The 18,401-nt window shown below is 30.6% G+C and overlaps 2 protein-coding genes across 2 annotated transcripts; both read right to left on the reverse strand.

Annotated features, from left to right (window-relative positions):
• Window positions 1-429: 429 nt before the first annotated feature.
• LOC145610912 (protein FAR1-RELATED SEQUENCE 5-like) lies at window positions 430-6,943 on the reverse strand. The gene is made up of 4 exons (XM_081666174.1): window positions 5,918-6,943; window positions 3,927-4,722; window positions 2,042-2,335; window positions 430-434 (listed from the first exon to the last, which is right to left on the reverse strand). Exons 1-4 carry the CDS (start codon window positions 6,941-6,943, stop codon window positions 430-432), a joined length of 2,121 nt encoding a protein of 706 aa, XP_081522300.1.
• Window positions 6,944-10,582: 3,639 nt separating this feature from the next.
• LOC145611514 (chaperone protein dnaJ 50-like) lies at window positions 10,583-16,370 on the reverse strand. Its single transcript, XM_081666853.1, has 10 exons — window positions 16,172-16,370; window positions 16,021-16,083; window positions 15,866-15,932; window positions 13,846-13,905; window positions 13,385-13,435; window positions 13,213-13,293; window positions 12,289-12,398; window positions 12,081-12,198; window positions 11,861-11,987; window positions 10,583-11,046 (listed from the first exon to the last, which is right to left on the reverse strand). Exons 1-10 carry the CDS (start codon window positions 16,288-16,290, stop codon window positions 10,943-10,945), a joined length of 900 nt encoding a protein of 299 aa, XP_081522979.1. The 5' UTR covers window positions 16,291-16,370; the 3' UTR covers window positions 10,583-10,942.
• Window positions 16,371-18,401: the final 2,031 nt, after the last annotated feature.

The raw sequence follows: 18,401 nt of genomic DNA on the forward strand, positions 1-18,401 counted from the left end.
AATTTATATATTTATAATTACAGATTAGAGCTGTTGGTATCTTTCTGAAAAAGCATGAACATCGACATGGTGACATAAACTTGGAAGAATTGGATTGGCATGAACCTAAGTTTACATGGCAAACAAGCCATGAAAATGAGGATTGTGGCCTTTTTACATTAATGTGTATGAAAAAGTACAATGGTGTATCTGGAGGTCTTGTCGATTTGAAATATGTAAGTATTTTTTCTCCTTTGTTTTTGGATTTATAACTACTGTTTTTTAGTGTTCTTATATTGTTTTTTATATAAATTTATAGAAGCAAAATCGGAAGATATATAGATGCCAACTTGCTTATCAAATGGCTACAAGAGAAGAGAATATTTTGCGGAAGAAATTGTGGAATGATTGCATTGAGTTTTCAATTAACAAGCTTAAAATTTGGAAAGCTCAACCTGCAAGAAAGAAGCTAGAGGCCAAATATCAAAAAGAAAAGGAAGCCATTGAAAGGGAAAAAGAGAGGCAGTGGAAGTTGATGCAAAAACAAAAAGAAAAAGATGAAAAAGAGAAGCAGCAATTGGAAATTGATCAACAACTTCAGAAAAATGAAGAGGAAGAGGAAGAGGAAGATTAGATTTTTTTTTTTTTTAAACAATTAATCATACATGTACATATTTTTTTTTTTTTTTTTGTAGTTAGGCATTATTTTTCTTTTGTATAGATACTTATATATGTATATATTTTCTATTAAATCCGTTTTCTGTTAATCATACATCTATATATTAGTCATATATTAAACTACTTGTGTCAGAAATTAATATCAAATTTTAATTTTAAAAATTTTAAATATCAAACTTAAAATGAATAAAATGTTTGTCATAAATTAAATTACTCTTCTCAGAAATTACTTGATTTATTTTAGCAATAAATTTCTTTTGGTTAAGAATAAAATTTTGTTGGTCAGGAATAAATTTGAGTCAGTCAGCAATAAACTTCATTTAGACAGGAATTAAGTTGAGTTACTCAGGAATAAACTTGAGTTAATCAGAATTTAGTTTTTTTAAATCAGGAATAGAGTTGAGTCTGTCAGGAATAATTTTGAGTTAATCAGGAAATAGATTTTTTAAATCAGGAATAGAGTTCAGTCTGTCAGAAAAAAACTTGGGTTAGTCAGGCATAAGATTTTTAAAGTCAGGAATGATATTGTGTTAGCCAGTAATACAATTAGTTTACTTAAGAATAATATTCTAGAAGTCAAGAATTAAGTCAGGAATTAAATTTCGATTATCAGAAATTAAAATGTAATAGTCAGTAATAAAATTGAGTTATCACAAATTAAATCAGGCATGAAACTGTGTAAATCAGGATTAAAATTAGTTTAGTCAGGAATAAAATTAGATTTTTAAAGTCAGGGATAAACTTCAGTTACTCAGCAATAAGATTTTTAAAGTCAGTAATAAAGTAAGGTTAGTCAGGCATAACATTTATCTGATCAGAAAATAAAATAATTGTTTTCAGAAGTAAAATCAAACCTCAAAATGGCAAAATATAGTATTGTTTAGACAAGAATAAACTTGAATTAGTCAGGAATAAACTTAAGTTAATCAGGATTAAGATTTTTTTAATCAGGAATAGAGTTGAGTCAGTCAGGAATAAACTTGACTTAGTCATGAATAAGATGTTTATAATCAGGAATTAAAATGAGTTAGTCTGTGATACAATTAGTTTATTTAAGAATAAGATTCTAGAAGTCAAGAACTAACTCAGGAATTAAAACTCGTTTATCAGAAATTAAAATGTAATAGTCAGTAATAAAATTGAGTTATCAAAAATTAAATCAGGCATGAATTGTGTAAATCAGGATTAAAATTAGTTTAATCAGGAGTAATCAAACCCCAAAATGGCAAAATATAGTATTGTTTACAATTATCTTGAATAATAAAATAAAAAATTTGAAGATTGACTTTATGATAGGAGAAGGCAGCAATAGGGATAAATTAAATGAGTTGTGGATTAGGAGTTATTGTTCCAAACTCATTTGGATCTCTTGTTGCTGTTCTACTTCTTTCAAAATGTCCTCTAATTCTTTTGTTCTTCTTTGGCCTTCCCTTTGTTTTTGGTCGTTTTGGATCTTTAACTGTATTTCTTCTTTCTTCTTCTTCATCAAGTTCACGAATTTTTTCTTCATTTGTTTGGAACACTTGCCTTACAGATTTGTACATTTGTTCCAAAGCATCATCACATATTTTTGATGCTTCTTCATTCCCTTGGCATACTGTCACAAGGTTGTAAAAATTCTTTGTTATTGATTGCCTCCAAGGAGTGTTTATTAATGAATAATCTGTGGTTGAATTTCCTAATAAAAAAAAAAAAAAAAGATTACTACATTTTTGTTAGTAATAAGAATAATAATATTATAATATCAGAAATATAATTATTTATATTATGAAAATAAAAGTCAGCAACGAGCTATGTGATAATATTTTTATTTTCTGTTTCAGCCATAAATTTTCTGACAAAATTGATATTATTCCTGATAAATTTTAATTGTCAGTAGAAATGTCAAATTATTGCAAAAAGTCTTACAAAACAGAATAAAGTAATTTATTGCCTCATTGAAAATTCATTATAATGTAGAAAAAGTCATTTATTGCATCATTAAAAAGTCATTCTAATTTGACTAAGTTAATAAATTTTTCTGTTAAATTACAGATTAATTATTACTGTTCATACATAACTCTTTTCTATTTAAAGGCTGTTCTAAATTAAGTTTTTTCTATTAAAAGAGTTATATTATAACAACCTCTATTGTGTTCTATAAAAGGTGCATTCTTGTAAAAATAACTAATATTTTTCTTCATCTAATCTATCATCAAAATAATGGCTGATTTCTACGCAAATAAGGAGAAGTGTACAATTATTGTTAAACCAATTGATCGCATTAGTATGGTAAATATATTACATTAACTTTTAAATTTATAAATTTGTTTTGTGTTTTTAGTAAAGATTAAATGATATTAAAATTGATTTTTTTTTCTTTCAGGGTCTTCCTGATGATTGGAAATTTTTTCTTCTGAAATTCAAGAACTTTGTGAGAGTCTTTGCTGGGAAGAATGGCAGAGAAGATAGACATTGGGAAGTAAGAGTCTTAAGCATACCAGAAAATACAGGTTGTGGTGGTATGTTGATTGATCGTGAATGGGAAAACTTTGTAGCTGCAAACAACATAGTTGTTGGAGACAGACTTGATGTTTATCATGATCATTATAACATTTATATTAGAATTTTTAATGCTGATGGTACTGAAAGGCTTCCTAATGAAGGAGGAAGTGGTACCAATGTATAAGTTTTTAAATATTTATATCATTTTATGTGTAAAATAAATATGATTTTATATCAGAAATAATAATAAATGTATCAGTTATTATAATATTTTGTTCATGAATAATAATATTATAATATGTTGTTCAATGTTCATTATGTTCAGGAATTAGATTGTTTTTTTCATTTATTAGAGTTGTTTTGTCAGGAATTAAATTATGTTTGTCAGGTATTTAAAATTTTTGACTACATGGGAATTAGATTGTTTCTGGAATAAAAAATTTTCAATCAGAAATTAGTTATTATAAATTAGAGAGGATCAGGAATAAGGTATATTTTTTCAGTTTTAAGATTTCTTTGGTCAGGAATTGAAATATGTATGTCAGGTATTTTAAATTTTATTCAGGAATTAATCTGAATATATCAGGAATTAAATTGTATGTTTCAGGAATAAACTTGTTTCAATCAGTAATATTATTATCTTTTTCATGTATTATACATTAAGAAAATCTATGTCAGCAAATTATTTATGACAGTAGTTAAAATGTTTATCTCAGGAATAAAGATATTTTTTTTATACTAAATAAACATGAAATTAATTTTAAAATAACAAAGTATGTACGTACCTAATTCACTGCCATCCCAAATGTTTGATTTAGCAAGCTTGGTCCAACGTTTCAGAATGTATCTCTCTGGTATAGCATGTATGCTGTACATTTGCATTATCTTGATAATGTGAAAGCACAGCAATCCAGTCTCTGTGAAGCACATACAAGAACACATAAACTCATTGTTTTGAGTGTAATATATGACTTGATAGGTGTGCATATAATCTTCATCAAGAGAAACATCAAAGAATTTGACATATTGCATTGAAGTGGCTTTTTCTCTTGCATATGCTCCAAGACTTGTTTCAAATTCCAGCCTAAAATCCTTGTATATGTTTAGAGTATAAACTTCAGCTGCATGTTTTAATATCTTTGTTGTTGTTCTTGGTCTCTCAGTAGTACATCTGAAGTTGTCACTCTTTTCAGTGCTTCTCCATCTTTTCACAGTAGCCTCAAAAATATGAAAGAACTCCAAAAGCTTTGTGGTTTTGTTGGCCTTAAATGAAATTGCTCTGTTTGTTACTTCTACCCTTTGAGATGAAAGAATTCCAGCTGAGAAAATATCCTTGCTCAATGCTGTGCACCATTTATCTCGTAGACCATATAACCTATCAAACCATTCTTTTTTCTCTAGCCCATGTTTTTGAACCATCTTGTGCCAACAATCTTCAAAGTCAGATTCAGAGTCACATCCACTTAAGCATTTGTGAAACATATTTTTGAATTCAGGATTTGTTTTTAGAGTACCAAAGTGTGAGACAAAATTCTTTTGCAAATGCCATAGACATAGCCTATGTCTTGAGTTTGGATAAACCTGCAACAAAATTAAAATTACTGTAGTCAGTAATATGACTATTATAATCAGAAATTAGAAACATTTAGTCAGAAATTACATAAATTATGTAAGATATTAGTATATTTTTCTCAGGCATAACAGAGTTAGAAATAAGCAATTTGATTATTTGTATAATCAGGAATTAAAACTATTTTGTCAGGAATTACATACTTTTCCTCAGGAATTAGATAACATAGGTAAAACAATGTAATAATAATAAAAAGGAATATATTTAAAAATTATCTTTTTTTTTTAATATTTTTTCTTTGTCTATAAAAGTATTATTTACTCATACATTTTGCATGTTTTTGTACTTTGGTATATTCTCTCTCCTACAACAAACTTTTTTTGCAATATTCCTCAAAAATGGAAAACAATTCTCAGTCTTCTACTTCATCAAACGATCCTCAATATTTGTCAAATATGCAAAACAATTCTCAGTCTTCTACCTCAACAAACGATCCAGAAGAAAATGCAATTGATAACTTTGAAAAAAAGTTAAATGAACTGTTGGATAGAAGAGATAGAATGAAGAATGGATTGATGAAACTCTATGAAAAGGTTGAAAAGAATGAAATCGAAGAACTAAGCAAGAGAAAGAGAGCACAAGAGATATGGCAGGAAACCCAGAACAAAAAGCAGAAAGAAGAAGATCAACACAAGAAGGAAGAGAAAGAACAAAAAGAAGATCAAAAGAAAAAACAAGGTTAATATCTGAGGAAGAACATAAAGAAGATTAAGATTTTAGGGTTTTTTTTCTTTATTTTTATTTTCTGTTAATTTATAGTCACAATCAATATCATTAAAATATATGGAAAATATGATATGCTATTTTGTTTATGTTTCTGTATTTCCTGTTTTTATTATCAAAAGATTTATTTAGTAATGGTTTAAAATGATGTGGTTTTGTTGGTTTTTATTCATATATTGATTATTTTTTTTAGTATTAATAATTTTTCGTCAGGAATTATATTATTTTAGTCAAGAATTAAATATTTTTAATCAGGAATTATATTACATTAAATTATGAACATGAAATATATATTATTAGTCAAGAATTAAACAGATATTTATCAGGAATTATATAATTTCTGTCAAGTATTGATCTGTTTTTATCAGTTATTAAGTTTATTCTAATCCAGGAACAATATATTATGAAGAATAAAATTCTTACCTCTGGTATGGCGTTAGTCATTGCAAGATCCTGATCAGTGAAGATTGATTTTGGTTCGATTCCACACATCGACTTTTTGAAAATTTTAAGAAGCCAAACAAATGTGTCAGTCTTTTCGTCACTTATGAATGCACATCCAAACATTGTTGTTCTCCAGTGACAGTTTATACCAACAAATGGTGCACATATCAACCCATATTTGTTTGTTCTGTATGTTGTGTCAAAGATTAAAACATCACCATAGGCTTTGAAATCTTCAAGCATTTGAGAATCTCGCCAAAAATAGCTCACGACATTGTTTTCTTCTCCAAATTTCAGTCTATAAAAGAATGAAGGATCATTATCTGCTCTCTCTTGAAGGGTATCCAATACATTCTGCATGTCTCCACCTTCAACCATACTCATTTTCACCCTTGATACATAGTTTAGGTGATCTCTCTTAGTATGACCTACACATTCTTCTCCTCCAGCTTCATTGGTGATATAATTGTAAGCATCCATTGGTTTGATACCACTTTCAACCATGCTTTCAATTAGTTCACCCATTGGTGCTGATATTTGCCTTTCTGATCTTAGATGATTACGTTGAACTGCTATAACCAATTCATGATTATGTTCCAACTCATGTGTAACAGCTTCGAAATTTCCTTCTTTGGTTTTCTTGAAACGAATATGAGCTTTGCAACCAGTTCTTGTCTCATTTACCTCCCTATCTTTTCTCTTTTTTTCATCAGTTTTACCCAATATGGGTATTTCCACTGAATGTTGTTCAGCTGCCATCTTCATTTTACCCTTTGTATGCCCTTCTTTAGAACACCTAAAATAAAACTCATACAATTGATCATTATTATCTCTTCTCTTTGTTGATTTTCTGACACTGAAACCAACAGTCCTTGAATGAGCTTTGTATAAAACAAATCCCTCATTGTAGTCTGATACAGTATAACCTGCTAGACATTTACTTATGTTTTCATCCTTCTCATATTTGTAATAATCTGCAAGAAAAGTATATATGAAACATATCATAATTTATTTCTGTCAGGAAATAAAATATTATACACAGTAAATAAATGTTCTTTAAATTTATGATACTTAAGTATTATCATGTCGTCAGGAATTACATTATTTAAATCAGGAATTATTAAATACTAGTCAGGAAATAAAATATCTCAGTCAGGATTATGTTTACATTTAATCAGGAAATAGATAATATAAGTCAGAAATAATAATATTTGTATCTGATTATAATATGTTGTTGATTATTTTTTCAGGAATTAGATTATTTATGTCACTTATTAGTTTTGTTTTGTCAGGAATTAAATTTTGTATGTCAGGTATTAAAATATTATGATATCAGAAATTAGATTATATATCAGGAATAAAATTGTTTCAATCAGAAATAAGATTACGTTTGTCAGCTTTAAGATTTCTTTGGTCAGGAAATAAAATATGTACGTCAGGAATTAATTTGAATATATCAGAAATTAAATTGTATGCTTCAGGAATAAACTTGTTTCAATCAGGAATAATATTAATTTAATTTCAGTAACAAAAAATAGTCAAAATATCAAAATAATGTTCGAATCAGAAATTAGATTATAATATTCAGGAATAAAGTTATATTAGTCAGGAAAATAGATAATAATTACTGAGGACATAAATGATATGGTCAGGTTTAAGATAAATATAGTCAGGAAATTAGAATTTAATAACTCATGACCTTCCCTCTTCTCTTTTCAAAAAACACGTAAAATCATTTACCAGACATAAAATTAATTGAATAAAAATGAAATGAATATACTAGAAAAGAGGTTAATTATAAATGAAAAGACATAATTGAAAAGGTATGACTCTCCCTCTTCCAAAACACTGCATCTATTCACATTCTTAACATTATATATAAGTAACCATATTGTTAACAAACTGTATTCAGAAAAACAAAAACAAAAATCCGTATAAACTGCTTCAGTTAGAAATTTTAATTAATCTCATAAGAATTTAACTACTGCTATTACAAAAGGTATATTTTTTTTCGTATTATGATTATACCTTTGTTACTGTTGTTTTATTGAGTTTTGTTATGATTTATGTTTTCATTTTGTTTTGTTTAGATGGCTAATCAAATCCCACACCCAATTGACGCCTTAGAAGATGCACATCCAGCAATGGCTGTTGAAGAAATACTTTGCATGCATATTTTCCCTAGGTGCACATTCAAAGCCCAGGCAATGATTAACTGTACATGTAGATATTATAATGAATTATGGTATTATAAATATTGGATTCCAGAAACAGTAAGAAGAAATCATAATTCAAATGAATGGTGGGTTGCATATGACATTATGAGGCATAAGGGTTATGGGTTTCATAATGGCATGGTGCAAGACTGGGCTGAATTTCTGAATGGATTACGTTTTGTTTTTGGTGAAGAAGAAGCCAGCAAATTAAAGAGAAAAAGAGAAGAGGCAAATCATCCATGCAGAGAGGCAAAAAGAATTAAAATTGAGGAAGATTATCTTTGTAGTTTATTTTCAATGTTTTGTACTTTATCATAATTAAATAACATTTCAGTAATATATAATTTGGAAATTTAGTTTATGTATTTTATTTTTGGAAATTTGGTTGATGTTATTTTATTTTTGGAAATTTGGTTGATGTTATTTTCTTTTTTGTTTTAGTTGATGATATCAGTAGCTTATACTCAGGAATTAGCATATCTTAAACAGGAATTAAATTCAGAAATAAAATTAACTCAGTCAGGTTTAAGATAAAATTAGTCAGGAAATAGATAATAATAGTCAGTAATTAAATGTTTGAAAATTTATTATACCAAGGAATTACATTATGTTAGTCAGGAATTAAATAGTTCTTGTCAGGAATTACATGATGTTAGTCAGGAATTAGATATGTATAGTCAGTTTAAAAATAATAATATTTTGATACATTATAACTCGTCAGGTTTAATATAATATTAGTCAGAAAATAGATAATAATATTCAGGAATAATAATAATAATAGAGTAATTACATCATGTTAGTCAGGAATTAGATAGTTCTTGTCAGAAAAAAGATATGTATGGTCAGTTTAAAAATAATAATATTCAGGAATAATAATATCTATATTTAAATAGAGTAATTACATCATGTTAGTCAGGAATTAGATAGTTCTTGTCAGAAAAAAGATATGTATGGTCAGTTTAAAAATAATAATATTTTGATACATTACAACTCGTCAGGTTTAATATAATATTAGTCAGAAAAAAGATAATAATATTCAGGAATAATAATATGAATATTTAAATAGAGTAATTTAATGTTTTAAGATTTATAACATTAGTCAGAAATTAGCATATATTAGTCAGGAATTAGATAATTATTGTCAGAAAACAGATATGGATAGTCAGTTTTAGGATAATAATATTCTCATGTATTATAACTTAGTTAGGTTTAAGATAATATTAGTCAGAAAATAGAATTATCTGTATACCTATTATACTTGCAGTATCTTCATCTCTTTCTGCATCATCTCTTTCTTCATTTATATTTTCTTCTAGAATAACATTATCTGCTGCATTCATCATTAATGTTAGTATATTTGAATTTCAATTTGAAATTATCAAAAATAGTTTTGCATGCAAATCATAAGTTGAAATTGAATTCGATCGAATACTATAGTAAACTGAGTATCTGAAAATAAATTAGGCTTGATTTCAAATTATAAGTCGAAATTAACTACGATCTGAAATTCGATTGGCATTAATTGGTAATAATAAGTAGAAATTAACTCCAATTTAAATATGATCTGATATTAAATTGAAATTTAATACGATCTGAAATTCAATTTGGCTTGCATGCGAATTATAAGTCGAAATTCATATTTCAAAATCGGTATAATACAATCTGAAATCATGCGAATTATAAATCGAAATCAATATTATATGAAATTTGAAATTACATGCAAAGAAAATTATGAATTAGATTGTACCTTTTTCAGCAGTAATTGAGCTGCAAATTGATTCTATAGGTGAATCAGAATCTCCTTCAATCATCATCCTATTGTTTGATTTCTCCATGTTTTTCTGGAATTTGCAGATTTGAATTATATGAATTTTGCAGATTTGAATTTTATGAAATTTTGGGAAAATGAAGTGGTTGAATTTCAATGAATGACGGCGCTCGAAATTTTATGAAAAAGATTAAAATGATGAAAACGACAAAATTAAGACAATTTATAAAATGGCGCGCGGGCTTTGGTCGGGTTGGTCAGGCCCGCGCCTTTTTAATTAATGAGCCCGGACTCACGTGAGTCCGGTCTCACGCAAAACGTTGATATAAACAAATATTTTAACTGAAAGCAAATGAATAATGCATCTTGTTACGTAGTATCTGTCTATTTAAGTATTTATCATTACAAAAAAAAATTATACGAGTACTATGTTGTCAAAAACTATCCTTTATGCTCGACTGGAATATCAACTTTGATTGCCCAAAGTGGAATTAATTAACATGGGGCACCTGAGAACCCTTCGCAAAAGTCTTGATTATTGATTTGTGAAAATGAGCAAAATTACTTTTTGGTGTAAGCAAAATTATGAAATGCAGAATATTTGTTTACTTACGATGAAACTCTCCAATTGCAAATCACACAACCTGTCAACTGTAGACAAAAACGGAATACTTGTTTGGTATGTCATATATGCCAGTGTGAGTATATTCATCACAATGTCTTTCGTAAAAATGCATGTGTTCATATTACTAGAATCAAAATTGAAGACCTAAATGTATAACTATCCTATGTTCACATTGCCGGTGTGAGTATGTTCTAGGTGTCATTACATGTTCTTAGATGGAGCAAGCCTTTTACGCAAAAGATCAACACTCGAATTACAACTTCATTAAGAAAATCCCAACCATTACTTTGACCACCATTTCCTGCCCCTTCCACTGAGAATGTTTTGCATCACTAAATGAAAAGAATGTCATCTCGACATATTTTGGAACAAAATTGTCAGCAAAAGAATATCAGCTATCTTCGACGCTTTGATTCTCTCCGCATCTCCGACACATAGCTGTCCATGTTGGATTTCACCCACAGTTTTCTCTTAACAAGATCATCCTTGGTCTCTTCATCTATGAACCAGAAATACAAAACCTCTATCAGAACTCAAGTGTATGATACATACAGAACAAAAATGCAAGATGCACAGAATTTCAAACAGGTAAACCAGAGTGATGCCATAGAGGCATTGAGCTAATAGAAGTAGTATTTCAAGAGACAAATTAAGCGACTAAAGAGATAAAGCAAAACTTTCAGATGAGAAGATCCAAGGCCATGGAATAGGACTGCAGTTGTTTTTGATGAAAAGGTCAGTTCGGTGAGGTAATAGGCTAACAAGGGTGATATCAGTATCAAATCTGAGCTACACCATGTCCAATAAACAGATGATCCCCGATGAATTGAGATGTAACATCATCTTGCATATGAAAACCTCCTGGAGAACCCAGGGAATAAGATCCAAGGCCATGGAACAGGACTGGAGTTGTTTTTGATGGAAAGGTCAGTTTCAGTGAGGTAGTAGGCTAACAAGGGTGATATCAGTATCAAATTTGAGCTACACCATGTCCAATAAACAGATGATCCCTGATAAATTGAGATGTAACATTATCTTGCATATGAAAACCTCCTGGAGAACCCAGACCCAGAGAACCAAATTTTTTCCTGGGACAAAATATTCACTGCCCTCACATAAGACAAAAGTTTGGGAGCAACAGAAGGAAATATTAAGGGCAACCTCTAAATTAAGTTCAGGGGTCATTTGCTTTTCCAACAATGGAACAGAAAACAAATTACCTAAGGGAAACCCAAAACCCCAAGCAAAATCAGCAATCAAACACCCAATTTGGTTTTTTGGCACTTAATAGACAATAAGCAAATAACTATTACCAAGATTTCTCCATGCATCAGCAGAAGCACCAAGTGATCTAAGTGTAAGGTATGAGGCATCTTCCAAAGAATATGGCGCTTTCTTAATGGTGTATCTCCAAAACCAACACCCATGCCACAAAAGAAGCTGTGAGGACATTCACAAACTATATGTTAAAAGCAAGACAGAAAAATTATACCGGACTAAAAAACTAAATCTTTTCTGAAGAATATGTATGACCTTGATGAGAGTGTACGGTAAAAGGACAATTCGAACACCAATTAGGCCCCATACAGACGGCTTTTCAGCTCCAGTAATTTGTAAATCAAGCTCTTTACTCAAATCCTCTTGCACTGTCCTGCAATTAAACCCATTCATATGATAGGAATTAGCTCAGGATCAGATCAATAAGCCAAATACATGATATGAAATGAGGTCATGTACAAACTTGTTCATCTTGATATTCTTTTTCCTATTAGATACTCCTCCTGAGCGTTCAAGTTCCAATGCCCGTAGCTTATTTTTGTAAGCAGGTGTCTTCTTAACCATCTCTACAGCCTACAAGAATTGGAAATCTACGTAAGCAACAAGAAAAAGTCAAAAATTAAGTCACACGGCTCATTGGAGCATGAGAATACATAAATGACATGAAAAGAAACAGCTAGATACTCCAGTAACGTCGCCTAAAGAAGGTTCATAGGAGAAATTCAGAAATACAGCAACAACGTACATCATTATAACATTAAACACTCAAAGAAAATTCAAAGATCAACTTATTGCTCACTATAGTAGTATAGTACCAAAACCAACTAATAAACAAGCAAAGATGGAAAATATACAAGGGATGCTTCTATCCGACTTTAAAAGTAACAAAATGATGTTTAACAGCTTAAGAATCAGTCATTAAGGAAGATTGCAATACGAAAGTTGTGTAGAATTGCTGGAGTACAGCTGTAAAGGATTGAACTAATCATACATAGTATATTAGGCAACATATAAGATATTTAAATATAAAATTGAAATGCATGATAAAATTCTTGCATAGCACTGCAGCATCATATAAAATAAATAAATAAATAAATAAAATAAAATAAAATAAAATAAAAAAACATAACCTGTCCTAAACTATCAGCAATTCCAAACTCCAAAGTACCTTGATTATAGACTTATAGTTAATTGATTAAATGTTGTAAAGAACCCTAGATTCTACAAAACCTATGTGATATTACTTTATTTCTTCTTCCGTATCTGTTACATTGTCAAAGACTCAAAAAGATAAAAGCTAATACCAATTGCACCCCTTCCAATATGCTACTGCAAAAAATAAGATGAAATGACAACACGTGGTTTTAGTATAGCGTACACAATATACCTGATTGTACCTTGTCCACTGATTTACATATTGCAATCCAGAGAGAATAAGAAGAAGACCAACTAGAACAGCACGAGGATCCTATCATTACAGAGAACCACATCATCAGATACTAGATATAACATACCAATCCAAATCTAGAAAAACTTGATGACTTAAAAGTAGTTCTTACCGTCTTGTGACCATAGTAAGCTTGGTAGTATCTTGCAGTATTATAGAAAAACTGGAACATCAAGGAGACAAGCACATGAGGTTAGAAACAATAAAGATTTTCAAACAGAGATGCTGCAATTGAGTACGGAAATCACCAACACCCAGCAGCATCCAGACAGTGCATAGCATAGCATAATTAGCATTGCAATGCAATATGTTTAAAATTTAGCAGTGAGCAGAAATGGAGATAGCTACCATTAACCAATTAATTATGAACAGATAATTTTGCTATGACACGTAGCAATTAAACAACCAGATAAGAGAGAACACAACCGTTCACTAGTGTATAATAAAACTTAATATTCAGGACATGCAATAGCTTTTACCATGACTTAACAACACAACTAGATCATCATCAGCACAAATTCAAGCCTCTATTTTCTCTTTGTAATTGGAAAAAAAGAGTGGAATACAGATTACCTCCTCTGGATGCTCTATAGCATAATCATACTGTGAACGTGTTTCATCATCTTTCAAAATCTGTAGACAATAAGGCAAGCATGCATCCGAAGTACATAAGTCAGTGAACAATACTGGTACTTAACAAGTTACATAAATACTTAAAAAGGCATCCTTGCTCTTGGACCTTACTCAGGCTCTCCTTCCTAAATTCTTTAAATAAGAAGGGACAGGGATTCCAAAATAATTTCCAATTCGTGAACATGCTCTCAACAGTACTCTGACTACTTGCATGCACATGTTTCTTGCCTACTATCTACTGATATGGATTTCTTAGTCACAATATTAGCTTATTACATATATAATGGCAATGAGCCAATGACACATTTCTTCATTATCATACAAATTACTTCATGTTTAACACTATATACCTACTGAAATAGTCTCGACGTTTTAGTTCTAGATTTGAATAGATTTCATTTGTTCAAGAAAGAGTGTTTTCTTTTCACCTTGGTAAATTCAATGGCTATCAACTTTCCACATTAAACATAAAATATTTTAGAATTCTCATAGCCAAATACGTGTTTAATATTAGAGACCAATAGTCCATCATATTCACTCTTACATACATAAAGATTAATCAAGTGTTGACAACTTGACATCTTTTGGATGCACAAACATGAAAAAGTATCATTACATGTTACATAATTTTGCAAAGTCACTCACCCTCAAACACCCCGTCAAACAACACCAGGAGTATATCCATATTAACCATGTCATTCTTAGTTTCAGGGGGTATTTAAAAGACCTTTCAATTTCCACTAAGAAGCAAAAGCTTTAAAGACCTTTAAGTTTTCCTCAAAAAAAAAAAAAAAAAAAAAAGACCTTTAAGTTTCCACTAAGAAACAAAAGCTTTAAACACAGCATCAATCTCTATCCTTTCAAATAATTAAGATTCCTAATCCAAAAGCCTACATAACATCGTATCCAACATTTCATTAACCAGGCTGCCAGAGTGCCCAAACTTATTCTCTCATTCACTGACTCTCATACAGTGGCAAAGAACCAAGCACTGCCAAGTACCATTTTCATTGTCCAAATCTCAAGACTAAGCTCTACAATGGGTACAAATTATTGGCAAAACCTTCTTACTTGATTGAGCACTAAAACCTCAAAATCTAGTCAGAGAAAGATAGCCACTATACTTTGCACAACCGATGAACTAGTGCATTTGACCTCTTTTTTTTATTTTTGGAAAAGGGGGTGTATAGGGAACCTCAAAGGTAAATGGTATATATGGGATTCGATCCCATTCCGTAGTTAGAAGGTAGCACCCCCAAAATGTTGCTAACAAAGCTAACTGATATCCACGAGGACTAGATTACCAAAACTAGTCTTCCCTTTATCCTTCCCCTCCCCTTGCATCGCCCCACCCAACCACAGCATTAGCATATTCAATAATTTCACATACCTTTCATGTATGACTGATGTGAACAAGAATTATTCTATATCTTCAAATAAAAAAGATTCCATTTAATCCAAAAGCCCATGTAATCAGCACATCATTAACCACATGCACCCACACTACTTCAGTTCTTCTCTCACTTATTAATCCCCATACAATGGCAAGCATTAAGCTCTACCTAATGCTAAATTTCATTGCCTAAAGAAACAATACCACACTCTCCTATAGACCTATCGGCACAGATTATTAGCAAAACTTTCCTACCTAATTGAACACTAAATCTCATAAATTCAAGTCAGAGCAAGCAAGATATTACACTTACAAAACCCAATGAATAATTACATTTGCATTTCTTGTCCACGAGAGCAACAAAAGACAATGAAGTAGACGGGATTCAATCCCGTGTCTTAAGTACCCCAAAAATTTACCCGCTAAGCTAGCTAACATCCACATCGAATATTCCAATTGTACGTCGAATACGAAAAATGCATTTCACTAAGCAAATTCCCAGCATAGTATAAAATCAAGTAAAGATTTCTTGCAAAAAAAAAAAAAAAACAAAATCAGCAATCATACCTCGTATGCATTTGCAACCTTGACAAACAATTTTCTAGATTCTGGGTCAGGATTCTTATCAGGATGGCTACAAAAAATTCCAAAAAAATCCCAAAATTATACAAAATTCAAATCAAATCAAACTAATTCATAAATTAATTCACTTAATTACTTACTATTTCAAAGAGAGCTTGTAGTAAGCTTTCTTGATTTCCGAAGCGTTCGCATTTTGAGAAACCCTAGAAACAAAAATTGTACCAAAAATCAAGAAATTAATTCGCACTACAAAACAAAATTAAAAAGAAAAGGAAAAATGAGAGAAATTACCCAAGAAGATCATAGCAATCATCATCATCACAGTAGATGGAAATGGACGGTGTGATGAGCAGAAACAGTGAAAGAGCAAATGTGAGTGCGTAACACCGGATCACTGCCGGCGACGCCATTTTTTCTCTCTCTTCTCTCTTTCAGTGAAGCTAAAGCTAACAACAACACAAGCAAATACAGTTAAGAATTGAATTTTCAACTTTTTTTTTTTTCTTTTTTGTTTTTTTTATTGAAGTTTTGGTTGATTTAAGAATTCTGTCAGTGAGTGAAACTGGGCCGGGTTGGTTAACGAATTGGGTTATTATTTATGGACTTATTTAGTGTTTAGGATTGTGGCTTTGAGGTGTTTTTAGACCTTAACGATTAGCTTAAATTTTTGGTTGAAATTGTCCTTTAACATATATTAGAACCCGATTGACAAAGATGTCACAAGTACAAATTTCATCCACCCTCTTTTCAAGTAGAAATAGTAAGCCCGAATGAATGAGATTCAACTATCAATTTAAGCTTTTCATTGATTTGATCATTTGACAATACCACACATGGTATTAAGAATCAAGTTTCAACATTGTACCTCTTGGTTTCATTCTTGTATCTAACCCATATTAATTTTTAAACAAATGCCCTCTAAAAGGCCAATCGGACCATTTATGCAAGTAAACACTTAGGGGAAAATTAAAGGAAATTCTTGCTCATAGGCACAAGTAGATAATGAGGCTCCATAACATTGCAATAGTAAAATTTAAAGAGTTAATGGAAAGTAAGTTTCATAACATTTTGGTAGGAAAGATTTAGTTGTTTAAAGACATTGATAGGATCATATGGGGGTTAAAGAAAGAAAAGAGAAAAATATATATTTGTCATCAACAAATAAAGCAAAAGTGAAAATAAGAAGAAGAAAGAAGAACAAATGGAGTAATTAACATCACTTCTAGATAATATATTTAGAGCATGTTTGGCTTGTGTATTTGTTAGGTTAGAAATGGATTTGATTAAATCATTACCGTTATCGAAAGTTTGGTTAGAGAGCAATTACCTATACTTAAGGGTAAGGGATTCCACTCATTTGCTACCACTCTAAAACCTAAGGTAACAAATACCCTTACCCAACTTACACATTTATAAGGATTCCTTTCCATAATTAAACCAAACAAATAAAAATGTAATAGTTACATGATTTCTTCCCCTCCCCCCCCCTCCTATTTATTCCCTTTTCCACTTCGTTTCCATTGTTCTAATCAGACGGCCCCTTAGTGTTTAAATAAAACCTAATGTTTAATCAGTCCTAATCATGTTGGTCACAATACAATGATACATTGTAGAAATATTGAACGGTTATTTCACCAAATGCCACTGACAAATTTAAAAATTCATCAAATGCCATCGCACTTTTCAGAATTCACCAAATGCCACTCACAAATAGTAAAATGTCATGTCGTGCCATTAATGAGGTCTGGACGTTAACTGTCCGTTACTAGGATTCTTAATTCACAAAATGCCACTGAGAAATTAATAATTTTCATGAAATGCCATTACTTTTGTAAATTATTCACAGTAACCCTCTAATCAAATTAGTACTAACGGCTAGTTTGTTTAAACATTTTTGAAAATTTTTTGGGGAAAAATAGCCGTTGGACCCCTTTTCTTGTATAAATATGAGACTAAGAACACACATTGCATCCCTCTACATGCATAATCATGAGTTTGCAATCAAACACATCGTCCTCCACACACGAGTATGCATATGTAAGAGTTACAAACAAGTTTTGCGGTTGTGGTCGGAAATACGCAATTAGAAGTTCGGAGTCAACATCAAACCCTCAAAGGCTTTATTACAAGTGTGACTCATGTAATAGTTTCAAATGGTGTAAATTCCTCAAGCCGGAAGAAGCTCAAAGTAGGGGAAGTTGTTATGTTAGGGATGGATGAGGACATAGCGATTTGCATGATGAATTGAAGCAATTGAAGAAGAAAGTCAGGCAGCAGCAAAAAGTGCTCAATTTTATTATGAAAGTAGGAGTTGTTATGTTTGTAATAGTTGTGATTGTAATGATGAAGTGAACAATAATGTATTTATACTGAAATTAAATAAAGTGTTAATTTGAACATTTGTAGTATAATTCTTCATGTTGCAATCATGTTCATCCAAAAAATTAAACCCCCTTGCTGACATAAATCAGAATTTTTTCCAAAAAAGCAAAAAATTAGGTACATCACACATTGTAATATT

The sequence above is a fragment of the Chenopodium album genome, chromosome 24, assembly GCF_948465745.1.
Source record: "Chenopodium album chromosome 24, dcCheAlbu1.1, whole genome shotgun sequence".
NCBI classification, from domain to species: Eukaryota; Viridiplantae; Streptophyta; class Magnoliopsida; order Caryophyllales; family Amaranthaceae; genus Chenopodium; species Chenopodium album.